This window comes from Lentinus tigrinus (genome assembly GCF_003813185.1).
Source record: "Lentinus tigrinus ALCF2SS1-7 unplaced genomic scaffold L226scaffold_10, whole genome shotgun sequence".
NCBI classification, from domain to species: Eukaryota; Fungi; Basidiomycota; class Agaricomycetes; order Polyporales; family Polyporaceae; genus Lentinus; species Lentinus tigrinus.
Window position 1 is genome coordinate 373651 of NW_027137919.1, and position 17302 is coordinate 390952.

The following is a 17302-nucleotide window of genomic DNA, read 5'->3' on the forward strand; positions in this document are numbered from 1 at the left end:
GGACGCGCTGGAATTCGACTTACGATATGCTTGAGGCGAGTTGGAAATATCGGGAGGTCGTGACGAAGATGTGTGCAGAGGCAGAGAATGGCTTGCGTAGTTACGAGCTATCGAGGGACGAGTGGGAGCTCGTCAAACAGCTGCGCAAGATACTCAAGGTTCGTGCTCAGCTCGAACTTAAACCTTAATCGCGTAGCGCTGACTGGTGCTTGTTCTGGCCGTAATACTTGTACCACACTCTCGCTATCTGCGTTACTACTCTCTGGCGACAGATCTTCAAAGACGCAACGCTGTTCTTCTCTCGCGGCACACCCAGCCTGGCCAAGGTGATCCCGGCCATGGATGGGATCGACAAACACCTCGCCACCTCGAGCCTCTCCGAACATCTTGTCCCCGCAATCCGCGCTGCCTGCAAACTGGCGAAGCTCGTCCTCAACAAGTACTATAGTCTAACGGACGCGTCGAAGCTCTACCGCCTCGCGATCAGTGAGTTTCAAAGTTAATATTCACAATCTTCGTCCTGCGCACTAACCACATGGTCTATTCACCGCAGTGCTACAGCCGTCTATGAAACTGGAGTACTTCAAGCGCATGAAATGGCCAGAGGCATGGCAACGCCGGGCGAGGACCCTGCTGGAGGACGAGTTTCAGCTCTACCACGCTGCCTGGGAGCTCGCCGGGGGGGTGCAAGATGATCTGGTGGACCTCCCTGGCACCCCCGTCCCCAGCTCCCGTTCCGCCTCACGCGCTTCCAGCGAGGAGAGCGGAGAGGATGCAGAGGACGATGAGTATGAAGACGCGGAGATGCGCAGGGATGACAGCTCGGACGGATCGGTACGTCAGTCGCATCTTACGGCCCAGGACTGACACTGACTTCTGAGCTACATACAGGATTGCTCGGGCGTAAATTTCTTTGAGGAGATGGCCGTACTACCCCCCGACGATAACGACCACGTCGGGAACGAGCTGCATGACTACCTTAGCAGCCCACTCGAGGAGACCTCTGATCCTCTGCAGTGGTGGCGCGACCGCACAAGTACGTACCCTGTTCTCTCGCGTATGGCATTAGACTACCTCTCTATCCCTGGTATGTATGTCCCTCGGCCCCGTACAGTGCATCTTCTAACAAGATCTTCATTACTCTAGCAACATCTGTCGACGTCGAACGGCTATTTAGTCGCGGCCGACTGCTCTTGTCGCACGTCCGAGGGCGTCTCAGCGCTCAGACTACCCGTGCACTTCTGTGCCTCAACAGCTGGAGCACGGCCGGTTTTGTACGCCCGGAGGATGCCAAGAAGGTGGCTCAGATGGCAGAGCTTGAGAACGAGGTGTCGGACTATGAGATGGACGACGGATGGGATACCATAGACGTCAACATCGTGTAGCCGTCGTCAGCTCATGCCCTCACCTCTGCCTCATCACTTTCCTTCCATGCTCGTAACACCACCGCGATCGCCCTGGAGGCGTACCTCTCACGCAGCTCACCGTCTTCCTCTCGCTGCTCGTTTACTTCGACATCGACAACGCGCAACAGTCCCCGCCGAGCGTATCGCTCGTACCATTCCTTCCACCAAGGCTAGACCTCTCTCCCTCACACCCACACGACTTCCGCCGTTCCCCCATTGGTCCTTTGAAGTATTCTCCCCGCCTTCGATGGGTATATGGCCCATCTGCACGCGCGGGCGCATCCATCCTCTCGACTACTCGCTCGTCTGATCTTGTCGCACGTCCGAGTGCGTCCGAGTCATCTCAGCGCTCAGACTACTGCCCATCCTCTCGACTACTCGCTCCTACCATCTTGTCGCACGTCCTAGTGCATCCGACGCCTCGAAGCGCCGCTCCTATCAAGTTGGACGCACGTCCGAGTGCGTCCGACTTGTCTCAGCGCTCAGACTACTGCCCATCCTCTCGACTACTCGCTCCTACCATCTTGTCGCACGTCCGAGTGCGTCCGAAGCGTCGCAGCGCTCAGACTGCTACCCATCCTCTCGACTACCCGCTCCTATCATCTTGTCGCACGTCCTAGTGCATCCGACCTCTCGACTACTCGCTCCTATCAAGTTGGACGCACGTCCGAGTGCGTCCGACTTGTCTCAGCGCTCAGACTACCCATGCACTCGCCTCCTATTCCCGCTATTCCTCGACGATGCCTAGATAGAACAAAGGTTGATGTGAATGTTCTGAAGCCGGCTCACCGTGGCCGGCGTGTTCGTAGTACGCGTGCATGTAATTGAACAAGTATCTTTCGTTGAAATCAATTATCACGATGTCAACCTGATCAATGGTCCGAATAGTATGTGCACTGATTGTATAACTAATCGGTAAACTGTCCCTCAACGCTGCGAGTGATCGATCAAATCGATTATCACGCCGACGAACTCCCTCAGCCCGCAGGACGTGACTCCGAGCCAGTTTGCCAACCTCTTCCACCTTGGACGTGCCTACGCCACTGACTCTCTTCCTCTCTCCCCGCTGCATGGATCATATAGCGAATAATCGAACACTCTCTGCCGTTGCTGTGCGCCTCGTGCGCACACCGAGGATGCTTCCGGCTGGTCCATTGCGGGCTATTACATTGGAGGTCTCCGGCGAAGCAAGCGGCGGCAGTCACGGTGGTCGCCTGGACACCATACGGGTACGTACTACTTATTCTCATATCTTCAGAACACATTCCTAGACCTCACCGCGGGCATCTTCAGCTCCGAATCCCTCTCTCTCTTCGCCAACTTCGTGCTTCATCTTCGATTCCTACCCAATTCTGGCACTCCCTTATCACCCATCCCATCTATCACCACCTCGAAGGGCCTAACTTTGGTGCAGTCCTGACAACTGTTGGGTTGCTTGAGTTCTTCGCACATATAGTGCCTGTGGGAGACCCCCGCGAGGAGGAGTTGTGGAGCCAGTTCATTGCTCATGTACGTATCGCATCTGCCATCGCGGCTGCGGACTCGGCGGGTGGCATCTCCTCTGAAGAGGCAGCTCAATGGCTCCAGAATGCCCTTGGGGACTGGGCCCGTAGTGTTGTGCCGGTATGTGCTAACATTCATGTGCCCTCTTCTATGTACTCACGTCTTTGTTTAGGGTGTACTACGTGCAAGTATGGAGGCGCTCGGCGGCCTCCCAGATGATGGAGATGACTCTGAACAGATGCCGGAGCTTGAGACTGTGCCCACCAATGACGAGTAGAGTCTCCGAACTAGACATTATGTGATGTATTACAACAGGATCTACGATGTCGAATAACCCATACTGCGTGCTCCGACCCATGGGTACCCATGGGTGAACCCATGCCCGGCATACCCGCTCTCCCGGCGCCTATCAGGCGACCCTCCAAAACCCGGGGGCTCGCGGGCCGGGTTTTCAGCGGGTACGGGTACGGGCCGTCTCAAAAAACCCGGGGGTAACCCGTGCTATTCCCTACTCTGTGCTCGGAGGGGCGTGGTGGATAAGGCATTGGGAGGGCGAACCAACGTATGTGCACATTGTCCTCACCTCCATATCCTGTCATCCCTAGAGAGTCGTCCCCAATATGCCAGCTCTCCCCGCCGACACCCCTACTGCACCTGTGGCTCATCCCCAACCGACCAACCACCTACGCGCCCTCATTGATAACATTGTTCACCTCCTCTGCTCGGGTCGCCCTATGCTTGACCACCACCACCTTGCTCGCATCATTACGCAGGAGTGCCTTGCGATTCCCGCCTTCTGAAGATACCTATCCACGTCTGCCCAACGCTCGCTCATCCGGGGCTTGCTTGAATGTATCTATGTAAGTACATTCGATCCCGTCATCCAAACAGTTACTGACGATGTTCGTAGGAGCTCGCATCCGATGCCCCTCGCCCCCCAAGCTTCTCTGTCAGCGCTGAACGCGCAATGAGCTCTGCAGCAGACCACTGGATGTCTCCGAGACGTCCAAGCCTGCACATCAGTAGTGTTACATATCCAGATGGCCGTCAACTTGTTTTCCCCACTCCCCCTTCAAGTACCGCGCAGCCTCCTCTTGCCCATATCCATGTCGTTGTCGCTGATGACATTGAAGACGCACCCTCCACAGAACCCTATGTAGATATTGACAACGACGACATGCCGCCTCTCGTAGATATCTGAGTAATCACTCCCTGTACTCCCCAGACTCTTATGGAATTCACCAGCCACCATGCTCGGCCTTCCACTTCCACTTCTCCGCAACGATGGTTCCAACGCGTGGCACATCTACGGCTTCGCACCCCCGCGCGACTTCACTCGCACCAACCCCGATGATGCGGCCATTCGCGCATACGGCTCGGCTCGTACATCGTCAACCCACATCGCTCTCACGGCAGGCAAGGTCTCGTTCACATCCTGTCCTCAATTGCATCCCAAGCATGACCTGTATGTCCATACCACCCATCTCACATCCACCACTGTTCGCGACCACTGCGTATACCCTCGCCATCGCCTGGTGACGTGTATCGTCATTCACTCGCACCTTTCAAGATTCATGCAATAACCCATCATGCACATCGTCGCCCTCGCCGCCACCACATCTGACTTATTGGCCGCTCATCGCATGCTCTCGATCGCCTATCCTTATCCTCATTGTGTCCCATACCTGCGCGCATCCACCTTATGCAGTGCGCACACATGACTATACGCGATGACCCACCCAAGGCACGTCAGTGTCTACGCCCATTGTGCACATCGTCGCCCTCGCCGCCGCCGCATCTGACTTATTGACCGCTCATCGCATGCTCTTGATCGCCTATCCTTATCCTCATTGCGTCCCATACCCGCGCGCATCCACCTTATGCAGTGCGCACGCCTACTCGACTATACGCGATGACCCCCAATGCGCATGGCACGTCAGTGTCTGCGGCTTCGCACCCCCGCGCAACTTCACTCACACCCATCCTGACCACGCGGCCATTCACGCGTATGACCTGTACTTCGCCAGCCCACTTCTGCTGCCCGCGTCGACCTTATGTCCACCTACTCGACTCTACCGTATGACCTGTCCATTGCTCACTCATGTCAAGTTGTATATAGATTGTCTTCTATAGTATCTATGTTAGTTCATTCACGAGTACCTGTGTAAGTACCTGTGAGTATTCATTGAATTCTTACACTCGTAAGTACCTGTAATCCGCAGGTAAGAAACCCGTGGGTCTGGGTTATCCGTGAGAACGTACCCGTGCAGCTGCGGGTTGGGTGGGCCCATTTTATATACCTGTGGGTAATGGATGCGGATGCATCCACGGGTCACTCGTGACGGTCCCTAATCTCAGCATCTCAGCGCAAGTTCTCACCCGTTAACGCCGCCGCCCGCTCGCGGCAGGCCATGCTTGGATTCAGAACAGAACTGGCTCTGGACGAGGATTGCTCATGTATTACAAAGTTGTCGGTGAGCATTCGACTGGACAAAAACGACGGGACAAAAAAATCACTCAGATATAATAGCAACTCCTGGTTTCGATCCAGGGACTTCAGGGTTTCATCGATATGAGCCCTGCACGCTTCCACTGCGTCAAGTTGCTGTGGTTGCCAAGCTAATAGTTGCATTCATGACTCACATTATGACCGTTCTGACGGTCAGTGACCATTACAAAAGTACTGTTGTTGGCCACCGTAGATGGGACTGTACCAGACCACTACATAGTATCAAAATGGCGTTGGATAGATGATCACTGTAGGAGCTAGTGCCCTCGATTCAGCTACTCAGGAAGGGTGTCGAATTCCCATGTCGAACCTTCCGCCCTACGACCAATTGGATTAAAGAAGCACGAGCCTTCAACAAGCTGAGCGCAACCTGCAGTCTGATATGGCGTTTCAAACCAGCACATTGAATTCATCTACATTAAACTACAAGTGCAGCGACGATGCCTACTCTACTTCCCAATTGGTTATCCGTACAAAAAGCTCCCCAGACGATTCGGTACTAGTAATGGTGGTGGTGGTGGTACAACGCTAGCGTAGTGCGATGGTGCAGTCAGTCAGTCCGTGGCGGCGCCCGCTTTTTACACGGCACAAAGACGAAGACGAGTCGCATGTCGCGTCCACAGCAGGAGGGTGATCAGTCCTTCATGTTGAGGACGACACGGCCGACGACCTTGCCCTGCTCGAGACCCTCGTATGTCCTACGTAGAGAGAAACATCGTCAGCATCCGACACCATAGAGGGACAGAACGGGGAACGGGGAAGAGACGTACTCAGAAAGAGCAGAGAGGGGCTTGAGTGCGAAGAAGCACTTGACCTTGCCGCGTGAGGCGATGTCGAGTGCCTCGCGGGCGTCCTGGCGGTTGCCGACGTACGAGCCGAGGATGCTGATGCTCTTCGCGACGGTGAAGAAGATGTCCGCGCTGAGGTTCGCGCGGGCGGGGAGGCCGACGACCATGAGCTTACCGCCCATGCGGAGGTAGTCGATAGCCTGCGCGTACGCCTCGCTGTTCGCGGCAGTGACGACAGCGGCGTGCGCCCCAAAGCCGTCCGTCGCCTCGACGATGTCCTTCACGAGGTCCTTCGTCTCGCGGAAGTCAATCCACTTCTCCGCGCCGAGCCTCATCACGAGGTCCTTCTTCTCGGCACCCGTGTCTGTGCGTGCGATACGGGTATGGTAAGTGGATCGTGCTGGATGAGAGTAACTTATCGGAGTACTGACCGACTGCGACTACACGGAGACCCATGGCGACGGCATACTGGACAGCAAGATGGCCAAGTCCACCACCAGCGCCAGGGAGGACGATCCATTCGCCGATCTTGGCACCCGAGTACTTGATAGCACGGTAGACCGTGACACCCTGCGCGAAAGCCCGTCAGCGATGTGTCTGATAAAGGTGTCATGCGGGATGCTTACAGCACAGAGGATGGAAGCAGCCTCAGCTGACGAGAGGTTCTCGGGGATGGGGGAGACATGGGTGACCCACGAGACGACATACTGGGAGAACGTGCCGTCGACAGTGAAGCCGGAGTACTTGCCGTTCAGGCAGCCTGTTCATGATGAAGAAAGGTATGACGTCAGAGAGATAGGGGTGTGAGAGCAGGTGCGGAGACTGACTCTGCTCGAGGCCTTTCCGGCAGGGCTCGCAGTCCAAGCACGAGTACGCGAGCCACTTGATGCCCACACGGTCGCCAATCTTGACGGGCGAGTTCTGTGTGTGCTGGCCGATGGCGACGATGCGGCCGACACCCTGCGCGAGGCCGCAGATCAGGGGCGATAAAGGGGGCGCGGAAGGAAGGGAGACGCACCTCGTGACCGCCAATCAGGGGGAGCTTCGCGGGGATGGGCCAGTCGTTGTTGCGAGCGTGGAGGTCGGTGTGGCAGACACCGGAGCAGTCGAGCTCGACGAGACACTCGCCGGGAGCGAGTTCCTCAGGCTGCTTGACGGGGTGGTTGTCGACGATCTTGAGGGGCGCGTCGGGCTTCTCGACGATCGCCGCCTTCTGGGTCTTGGGGATGGTGAACTGGGGGGCCATTGTAGAATGCAGTCTGAGGGCTGTTGTGGTGGGGGAGGAGGAGCGGAGGAGTGCGGGTTTATATAGCACGGCGGAGGGTGCAGAAGAGATCCGAGTGGAGAGACGCTGGGCAGAGCGAATCTGAGCTGCGAAGCTTCGCTGAATGGCCGACATGGCTCACGACAGGGCGAAAAGGCACCTTTTAAGTTCAGGAATGTCGCCGAGAACGGCATGGCGGATGCGAGCGAACGGGATCATGCCATCAGCCAATCCTGCACGGGCAGCGGCACATGGACGCGATGGGCTCGATGAACCCGCGGTTCGACTGAGGCCTTCGGGGTGCGGTCCCGCCTCGACCAGTCTCGGTCGCGTTCAGTCCACTGCGCACCCGCTGCGACGACCATGGGACTACGCAGGTGGCTCGATGGCCGATACCGCACCTAGACTCCCCACGGTCTAGATTTATCTATCGCAAGACCCAGCCGCTGCCTCCCCTTCGTTGTCGCAGTCCATCGCAGTCTGGCCAGCCACATAGTTTGCAACACGACGTGCAAGTGCAGATTCTATAGGTCAGGACATGCATCGGAAATTCGTGAGGAGTCTATCATTTCCTTTGTTTTCGAGGGCGCTTAAGCCAAAATGCCAGGAAATGATAGACTGCCCACGAATTTCCGGTGCATGTCCTGACCTATAGAATCATTGTCCGCACGTCGTGCAACGCTGCCGTACAGGATGCTGCTAACGCGGTCAGGTATCGCAGCCAATGACGAGGGTAGGCCAAGGTTGGGTTGCGGATGCAGCAAAGTCGGGAACACGGGGCGGAGGAGGCTGTGCACGCCTCTCGGAAACAGCCGCGCATCCAAGTTTGGCATCGGCGCTTCTCTTACTTCGAACCTTGGAACCGTCTCCGTGCCATCTCCATTTCGCATACGGAGCGCTGGCGTAATTGCGTTGCCAAGCTCCCCTAGGCACGCAAGAAACACCACAACAAGGTAATAGTGACCCAAGTTTCTCACATGGCCCGCTCACATGGTCGCTCCACCGCACCTCCACACAGAATGCCGATCGTAACCCCAGACGAGCCACCCCTATCATACTCGCTAGAAGCCCGCAAATGACAGCATAACGCGGGGTACGCTCCCTTCTGTGCGGGGAAGAATCCCGCGAGCGTCGACAACCGAGGACGCAGAGGTCGCCTGATATTCCACACCATTTCCGAGGGCGGTCAGCCAGCGCGTGCGAGCTGCGGCTTGTCGACTTGTCGGCGGCGCCACCGCGCTATCCAGCGTTGCGCTCTGTTCGTGAGCTGATGTCTACTCACGCCGTGGGGTTGGGGACGTTCAGCTGACTGACGAGCATGCACCCTGGTATCGCTGTTCGGACGTCCGTGCGAGCATGGTGGACAAATAACGAGGACGATACGGAGTCCCGGAGGAGGTTACCCGTACGTGCTGACATGCGCGGCGTGATACCAGGGCCCACTGAGGACACAATCTCAAAACGCAATCGATCAGGCTTCGAAAAAGAAGACGCACACACCAATCGATCGTCACCTTCCTCGAAGTCGAACGGGGTCGGTCGGACGGCGCAAGAAATCCGCGATTAATGTTGCCTGGGAGTCCACCATCTCAAGCTGTGAGTTTTCTGACACGCTTTTTGCCCGAACCAGCGCAACGTGATCTCATACCACGACGGGAACGACGAGAAATTGACCACGCGTTGTGACTTGCCTTCGAGTCGCACTTTGAGGTTCGAACTCCAGGTCGCGCAGAATGGTCAGTACGATTTCATCAGCCGTCTGCGTTCCGCACCGCGGTTCTTCGCATCCTCAGGATCTCAGCAAGGCGGCCCAAAGACTTCGGCCGAAGCGACGACTAGGCTTCTCATTGGATCGAGGATCCGAGCGGAAGTGCTCGTCAATAACACTTAGAAGACGGATAAATAGAGTGAAGAGGAAGATGATATGTATATCACACATACATCAGCAGAAGGTGACTAAGTAGCCGTGCGATAGTGACCGGATTGATGCACAGGAATATCGATGAAGGGACTCGGATGCTGGGGAAAGGACTTGACGGCCGCCGGAATACGAACATATGTGCGTCGGGGGCCGGGGCTTGTAGATCGTCTAAAGTACTTACATGTTCAATCGGGATGAAGAAGCGAAAAGCGATGGCGGCCGACGCTCCCGGCCTCGTACGACGCAGACCGCGGTGCGCGACATGCTCGTCGGCGGCCGCGCTCGAGAGCAAGGTCGGGAATCCGTTCGATCCGGCCGTATCCATTGGACAGTGCCAGATTTCAGTGGGCGCAGGTTCTGACAATGCGGGGGCGGATCACGTATGCAGACTGTGACACTGACGGTCCGTCCTATGTCATTGTTCAGTCACGACAGTGGGATTCGGAACTCCGGACGCACGGCGGCCGTACTCGCGCGTTGTTCCTGTGGTGCGTGACGGCGCGCAAGTATGCGTCTTCTACCCCAGCTGTGAGTTTCTCAAGGGAGCCATACACGGCAGAATGATGTTTCGCGAACGTGATGAAGCAGCATGAAGGGCGGCGAGAGGGAATATGGGGTAGGGTCGGTCTTCGACCTCACGCGCACGCTCCACTCCTCACGAGCAGTCTTCAGACCAATAGGTCATGGCATGCGCTGCCGGTCGCAGTGTAAGTGCAGATGTCATCAAAGCATGCGACGGAACTTACTACTTAAGTTTCACAGTGAAGATCTCCTTCGAGGCCGCGACGGACAGTCCTTCTCGTGCAATCTGCAGAGCCCGTTCATCCGCTGCCGTCGCCTGATGACACCAAACAGGGCACCGGAACAGCACGCTGACGCGCCTCAACTGCGACAAGCCCCGCATGGACTCGTTGAGGTGAGCCCAGTCGATCGCTCGCTCGCTAAGGGCGGCGGGCTTGTCATTCTTCACTTCGATGGTGAGGGAGACCGTGGTGAAGGTGTGCAATGAGGCAGCAGTGGACAAGATGTCCGCGCACATCCGAGAGCATAGCCATCCCTGTTCCATATTGTCCTTGAAGTCTTTCAGCAAGACGACGAAATGGACGTCCTCCAAATGCGAAAGGCCATCGAGGGAGAACGTCTCGGTAACCTGGGAAGTCGCTGTCATAGGCAAAGGGTGTCAGTATCTCTGTTATCAGGAAAGAGGCTGGTGTCGCGACTCACTGAGAGACGGTTCCAGTTTTAGTTGGGTGAAGCGAAGCGTGAGGTGGCGGACATGCACGCCTACGTCACGAAGGAAACGGCCTGTCGTGCATACATCCTGCCACCTTATACCGCAGTTGAACGATAGAGCTCGTGGACCAGGTGAGCGTGCTACCAGCTTCTCGAGCATCATCGATACGTCTCCCCACCATCGGTCGCACACCCATCCAGACAACTCGCCGATCTCGACGGTGTGGGGTGGCTGCCAGGCAGCGAGGGGGACACAGTCCTCCTCTCTCCAAAGTTTCATACTGAACGAGAGCGTCCCGACACGTTCGAAGAGGCAGATGAGGTCCATAGTATCGGGGAGGGCGTCCTCGTAACGGGTTGCACTGCAGCAATTCTCAATCCGCAGCGTGTCCAGGCAAAATCGCTGCGGGTGCGGCGATGATGTGTCTTGTCGTCTCCGTAGAAAAACCCAGTTTATATGAAGTGTACGAAGGCCGCTCAGGTGACGAAGGATTGCAGTCGGGGGACCCCATGCGAGAGATGCAGCGTCTTGATGTAGGGTGCGATATCACGGGTATGATTGCCGAGGACAGTGCCTAAGGAGTCCAACCTTATACGGACGGTATCAACGAGGTATGTACGCGTAGGATGAAGCCATGCTCGACAGACAAGAGTGCAGCTGGAAAGCGTGGACTTATCGTCCCGGAGGTGATCAATGATGCTGTGGATGATGTCCTGAGGTAATCCGAGCGGCATGGCGTACGCAGCGATGCGTTTAATCTTCACTTTGGTGGTGGTGCGGTTTGAATTACAGGTGGAGGAGGAGAAGCGGTGCACGGTCGCGAGGTTGGCTGGCGCCGAGCCTCGGCCCGGCAATTCCCGTATGCGCAATCGTTCGTCATTGCACGGGCCAGTCGGGACTCGGGAACCGAGTCTTTCTCTTCGACCACCTTGCCACTACTGGTACCTCTTCAATCTCTGTATTGACAGGACGCTGCCTCCTCAGAGTTTTCCATGGATCTGTTACCGAGTACATAGCGTCGTTTATCGGGTTTCTGCGCGGCGCTCATATCGCTTCTGTCAAGATGCCGCACTTGAGGCGTCCTGGCCAGGTCACAAACCACAATCTATCTGCGTTATCGGTGCAGGTCCTGCAGGGCTCTCCGCTCTGAAGATCATCAAAGACTCTCAAAAATACAAGGACGGTCTCTGGACCGCCACCGCATTCGAAGCACGCGATAACGTTGGCGGTGTATGGTAAGCCGGAAGCAGGGCCAGTTACGACTTACACAGTACTGAGCATCTATTGCCAGGCTTCCTGCGCCGGGGATCGGGGATCCGCCGCTCACTCCGCTGTACGACTCGCTCACAACCAATCTCCCGCACCCAGTGATGGCCTATACCTCTTTTCCCTTCCCGCCGGAGACAGCCCTGTTCCCGCCCGCAGCAACGGTTTTGAAGTACATGGGAGACTACGCCGCACATTTCGACCTATACCCTTTGATCCAACTCAAGACACCCGTGCTATCTGTCACACGGGACAACGATGCTGGGAACTGGGTCGTGACGGTCCGCTCTCCGGAAACGCACTCGGAGGAGACCTCAACGTTCGACTACATCGTCGTGGCGAACGGGCACTATCGCGTTCCAAGATTTCCATCTACGCCCGGCCTGAAGGAATGGGTAGAAGCGAAGAAGGCGATGCACTCGGTCTATTATAGGAACCCCTCCGATTTCGGCAACGCTCGCACTGTCGTCGTCGTCGGTGCGGGTCCAAGTGGACAGGACCTCTGCACCGACCTCCTGGCGTCCGGCCGTGTGGTCATTCATTCGGTCAGCGGCGCAGTACGCGAGGACCTGCACGATGGTCGATTGAAGGTGCGGGGACGCATCGCGCAGTACGGCGATCTCTCCGAGGGCCGCGTCGTCTTCGAAGATGGCAGCGAAGAGTCCGGCGTCGACCGCTGTGTGCTCGCAACGGGGTACAAGATGGACTTCCCATTCTTTCCCAGCTCGATTCTCCGCCAGTCTCTCCCGCCTCCAGTCCCTCCCCTCCCCGGTGCACTGTACAACTCGACATACCACGTCTTCCCGCTGGCGAAGCACGTATTCCCCTTGGTCAATGCCGAGGAATTCCCCTCATCGACGGTCGCATTCCTCGGCCTCCCTATCCGTGTTGCCCCGCTCCCGCTGCTCGAGGCGCAGATGCGGGCAGTGCTGCACGTATTCGCGCACCCAGAGAGCCTGGACCCAACACAAGAAGCGGTCGACATCATCGCGCGCTACGAGACGCTTCAGTCGCGGGTCACCGAAGGCTCTCCTACCGCCGCCCCCACCATCACCTCCCGGACCACTGAAGCCGAGGAGGTCGCCAAGGACGCCTCATCTGCGTCCGCAGACCCCGTCGAGCTCGCGATCGCCAACGCGTGGCACCGTTTTGACGGGCACGAGCAATTCGAGTACCGCGATGCCATGCACGCGTTTGCCGGGGCGTCCATCCGCGTCCCGGCATGGGAGATCGAGATGTACGACGCCAAGGGCATATTGCGCGAGGAGTGGCAAGATCTGGAGCGGCTCGGGCAGGCGGACGAGTGGGTCCGTGGGGTCGGGTCGTCCGCTGGAGAGAAGGGCACGGAGGAGTGGGTTGCGCTAATGCGCAAGTTGCTGAAGCGTGCAGAGGAGAGGCACCCGGAGCGGAGTCGGCTGTGAGTTGAATGAATGTAGCGGATGATGATGATAGAAGATAATGCAATGTTGTACATCATGACACGGAACCAATGGCTACAATGCGAAGACGAATATTACTCTATGACTAAGGGGGTATAGCGATAGAATAGCCGAGTAGTATTGTAGTGGTGATGGGATGATGGGGCAAAACATGCGTCCAAGAGCGATTGCGAGAGCATGACAAAGCGAATTATATGGATGCGAGGTACGTTGAAGAACTTGTGTGGTCATGGCCGAAGAAGGTGTCGACGTCGCAGGCAAGGCAAAGCCAAGAGCGGTGCGGCGCTGCATAGGGCAGACCGTGAGAAAGCGCACGTGACAACCTCAACCGACGTGACCTCACCTGATATTAATGGTTTTCCACCGACATGTGCGGCCGCGAGGACGGCTATTGGGCCATCGTGGGCGACGTCGGGGCCGCATTGAGCCCTAGAGGTGCATATGCTCCTTGGGATATGCCGCGGAGGACTGCGCTAGAGGTCGTGTCTTGTTGCTTGAGCCAGCCAGCCAGCTCGGCGAAGGTTTTTGGAGGTGCGGAACATGACTGCAGGCTTGACAGTGACTGCTGGAGATCTCCCGCAAGGTCATGCAGACGATGTTGCATCGACACCTCGGGTGGTTGTTCTGAACCCTCCTCCGTTCCCAGAACTGACGGAGATACGGCAAAAATGAGTCAGGTAAATACGTGCGGTATAAAAGCCGGGAAAAGACGCACCCTCCTCGTCGTCCGAACAGAGCTCATCTTTGACGTCCTCGTCGTCATCCGCCTCCACTTCGACCTTTCCCCACCGATTCGCGACCACTGGCGACCGAGGCTCGGGTGACGTTGACGACGCCGGTGTTGGCAGTTGCGAGCGTGGTGGGGGCAGCGCGGAGCGCTCGAATGGAGGCAGACGGAGCCCCGATTTGAATATTTGCACTCCCGGCGCTGGAGGATACTGATGATTCTGAAGTGCATTCGGAGCGGGCGGCTGCTGAACATATCGCAGTGAGCCCGGACTCGGATATGGGTGACATGCACTTGGGCCGGTGCTCACAGATGGGGCAGTCGGAGGAGGCGGGGGAGGAGTCCCACTCTGTTCTCGCCGTAACTGCGCGTACGCGAGGATGTCGCCGAACTTCGCACCGTGACCAATCCTGGTAGCCATGAGCTCTGCTATGGCGGGAGAAGGTTCAGGTATGTCTTTCAGGCAAGCATCTACGGCGGGCAAGATGTCTGGGTGTCTAATTAAGCTAGGATACACTGCGCGAATAATTGACGTCAGTACGCGCCCCAGCGAGGCGAGGAGTGAGGAAAGCTACTGACAGATCTGTGCGCTGGTTGTAGGTCCCGCTCGCGCCGTGCGCGTCTTATCGGCGTTCCGGCGGTATGCGAAGTAGTTGCTGACTTTCTGCTCATTGTAATCTTCGTATCCCGGGATTCGAGCAATCTGCTCAGCGAGGGCGATGCGTTGGTCCTTCTTCGGACGTGTCGAGACGGTGTTGTAGAAACCTGTAGAACATTGCCCGATAAGGGCATGTGTGATGAGCACAGCGTTCGGATGCGGAGTAGTCTAGACGCCGTCGCGATACCGCGACGGCGTCGAGGAGGGGAAGAGGGAGGAGTGCACGCTCAAGAGGTTGCGTGAAAACTCACCCATAAGAATTTCGGTAGCCTCACGGGGAAGCCGTCTTCCACGACGGGAGCTAGCGCTGGCGGTGGCACCGTTCGAGGCTGACGATGTCGCCGCAAGGTTCGCGCTAGAACTGGAGCTAGGTCCGGCGCTGGCACTCGCACTGGCGGCGGTCAGGACTGTCCAGCCCGAGTTTGGAGCGGAGTGGTTCATGTGTGGCTCGGTAGAGGTTCAGGGAAGAGGTATGGGTGCAAAGGGGTGAGGGGAGAGAAATGTGGGGGCCTAAATATTCCAGTCCGCTTTGTTATGTACCCTTTTGCACAGTGAGCAGAAATTGGCCACATGGTGCAAAAAGGCCTGAAGAGAGGCGGGAAATTGGTCAGCCGCTCGCGAAGGAAGGGACTAAACTCTTTCGGGTTTTCGGCTTATCAAGCCGTCTCGAGGGGGATTCAAAAACCCGGCGGGCAAAATTGATGGCACTTTCCAGCCCCCTCCTCCCGCTTTCCGCTTTCCCTGACACGCATACTCGAGTTGTTCGCTCACCTCGTCGGCCCTCTCCACGGTACCATGGCAGCAATCCGACGTCCGCAGTTCGCCTATCCGCGATGTACACGCCGTCATTGATGTTGTTCAGGCCTCAGGATTCGCCCGAATTGCACCCAAGGGATCGGTGGAATGTCCGGGAGGAGAGAAGCTATCGATATCAAGGATTAGCACGCCCGCCCAGGGCCTCGTGGCTCCAGAGAAAGGGTACAAGAGAGCAAAGAAGGCACCGTGGAAGGACATGTCCGACGTATCGATGGCGGACTTCGAAGCTGAACCACACGAGTCTGCGCAAGAATGGCTGCCATTTGTGGTTTGAGCAGTCCAGAATGAATGGGTGGCATGGATTCTCGAGACAACTTCCGCCAGGATGTCAGAGAAGTCAGTCTAGAGGAGTCCTAGAGCGGAGGTTTTTCCCGGAGCGCAGCGCACAAACCCTGAACGTCCATGCAGAAGGCCTGTTGTTCAAGCAAGAATGTGTCAGGAGACTCACCGCTCAAAACCAAACCACAATGTTCTCGCGGTGAGTGCTCACAGCGCCCCGCTCATCGGACATTTCGACCGCACCTTCTCCGCACCTCTTCCTACCTGATGTACGCGTGAAGTTCATGCACTTTCAATACGTATGATCATGTACAGATGGAGGCATGCCGTTTTGTCTGTTGGAGAAAATCACCGCTCCGCTTATTTGGAACAATAGGGGTGAGAGAAACAAGGGGACAACAACAATCTCCTTTCACATAGCACAATAACACGCGCCCGTTAACGGCAACCCTATTGTCTGCGGAACCTATAAACCACGCCCTCCCCACATGCTCCGACCGAACTCTTTACTCGCCACGAACCCAATTCGTCCATGCCCCCACTTCCTCCAGCACCTACCTTGACCCGCTTCCACCACCAACTCCCCCTCTGCTGCCGCCTCGTCCTGCATTCCTATTCACATCCGCGAAGGACAGCACCCGAAGCTCAAAGCGTCAAGACTTCTCGTTCGCTCAGGCACGTAACCACGCCACTCGCTTGGCTCAGTGACCGTTGGCCGTTATCAAATCCCATCTGCGAATCCCGAAGCATGGAGGACGACAATAGAGAACCCTATAAAGCAAGAGGAAACAGAAAGAGGAGGCATCCGCTCATCGCCGTGAGCCTCTTCCCGCCATGATCGGTCCCGATCGCGCACCATCGCGGTCCATCGCAACCGTGCAGGCGGGTCACAGTCGGCCAGACGTGGGCAGGGAATAACGGGCGAAAGTCTTGCTCGTGCAGCTGGCCTGTACGAGAGCCTTTCGACCGGGCCCCAGAACGTGTTTCAGCTTCAGACGCGAGCGACAGCGACGAAGAACGTCGGCGAGTCGAGAGATTCGCCGGCGTATTTTGTCACTGTCGACGGTCGATCGTGGCGGGAAATCGAAAGACGGCCGAGATACGCGTATTGGATACGGGAATTGTATTGCTCAACACGCTATGGTGGTATGTACTTTACGTCTCCGTTCCGAGAACTGCTCATTGAACACAACCTCGTTCTACGCAGAGTTGGAAATCAGCAACCCGCCGAATTGTTGTGTGTCTTCAAATGGCAGACAGCCAGACAACCGTCAGGAGGTCGGCATGGAGAGGACCGCGCTTAAGAAGCAGGCTGCGCAAGTCGCTCTCCTACTTGAATGCAGGACCCGACAGCGATGAGGAGGCGCAGAAAGGAAGTTCCATTGCAAGCAAGAATTGAACAACTCGGGCCTCACCGTTTCAGGATGCCAATCAAGCAAAAGGCCGCTGACGATGGTCGGAGAGCGCAAGTGCAGGGCTCGGAGAATGGGAC

At 56.9% G+C, this 17302-nt stretch overlaps 6 protein-coding genes and 1 non-coding gene across 7 annotated transcripts; 3 read left to right on the top strand and 4 right to left on the bottom strand.

Moving 5' to 3' along the window:
• Positions 1 to 2542: 2542 nt before the first annotated feature.
• Positions 2543 to 3186, top strand: L226DRAFT_570510 (uncharacterized protein; the record flags this gene model as incomplete). The annotated part of the gene is made up of 3 exons (XM_067684442.1): positions 2543 to 2635; positions 2700 to 3029; positions 3082 to 3186. The coding sequence occupies 3 exons, from the start codon at positions 2543 to 2545 to the stop codon at positions 3184 to 3186; spliced, it is 528 nt and encodes a 175-aa protein (XP_067536055.1).
• A 2250-nt stretch (positions 3187 to 5436) lies between these two features.
• On the bottom strand, positions 5437 to 5516 carry L226DRAFT_t115. Its single transcript has one exon. It is a non-coding gene; the product is annotated as a tRNA-Met (tRNA).
• A 536-nt stretch (positions 5517 to 6052) lies between these two features.
• On the bottom strand, positions 6053 to 7452 carry L226DRAFT_461798 (GroES-like protein; the record flags this gene model as incomplete). Its single annotated transcript, XM_067675681.1, has 6 exons — positions 6053 to 6116; positions 6189 to 6570; positions 6638 to 6776; positions 6833 to 6966; positions 7034 to 7166; positions 7225 to 7452. 6 exons carry the CDS (start codon positions 7450 to 7452, stop codon positions 6053 to 6055), a joined length of 1080 nt encoding a protein of 359 aa, XP_067536056.1.
• A 2607-nt stretch (positions 7453 to 10059) lies between these two features.
• On the bottom strand, positions 10060 to 11234 carry L226DRAFT_560042 (uncharacterized protein; the record flags this gene model as incomplete). Its single annotated transcript, XM_067683333.1, has 3 exons — positions 10616 to 11234; positions 10138 to 10552; positions 10060 to 10084 (listed from the first exon to the last, which is right to left on the bottom strand). The coding sequence occupies exons 1-3, from the start codon at positions 10950 to 10952 to the stop codon at positions 10060 to 10062; spliced, it is 777 nt and encodes a 258-aa protein (XP_067536057.1). The 5' UTR covers positions 10953 to 11234.
• Positions 11235 to 11534: 300 nt separating this feature from the next.
• Positions 11535 to 13485, top strand: L226DRAFT_485670 (FAD/NAD(P)-binding domain-containing protein). Its single transcript, XM_067677123.1, has 3 exons — positions 11535 to 11633; positions 11689 to 11860; positions 11917 to 13485. The coding sequence occupies exons 1-3, from the start codon at positions 11618 to 11620 to the stop codon at positions 13310 to 13312; spliced, it is 1584 nt and encodes a 527-aa protein (XP_067536058.1). The 5' UTR covers positions 11535 to 11617; the 3' UTR covers positions 13313 to 13485.
• A 1-nt stretch (position 13486) lies between these two features.
• On the bottom strand, positions 13487 to 15250 carry L226DRAFT_45866 (uncharacterized protein). Its single transcript, XM_067675459.1, has 5 exons — positions 14967 to 15250; positions 14637 to 14822; positions 14046 to 14573; positions 13674 to 13978; positions 13487 to 13615 (listed from the first exon to the last, which is right to left on the bottom strand). The coding sequence occupies exons 1-4, from the start codon at positions 15154 to 15156 to the stop codon at positions 13719 to 13721; spliced, it is 1164 nt and encodes a 387-aa protein (XP_067536059.1). The 5' UTR covers positions 15157 to 15250; the 3' UTR covers positions 13487 to 13615; positions 13674 to 13718.
• Positions 15251 to 15433: 183 nt separating this feature from the next.
• On the top strand, positions 15434 to 16051 carry L226DRAFT_534394 (uncharacterized protein). The gene has a single exon (XM_067680661.1). It carries the CDS (start codon positions 15549 to 15551, stop codon positions 16011 to 16013), a length of 465 nt encoding a protein of 154 aa, XP_067536060.1. The 5' UTR covers positions 15434 to 15548; the 3' UTR covers positions 16014 to 16051.
• Positions 16052 to 17302: the final 1251 nt, after the last annotated feature.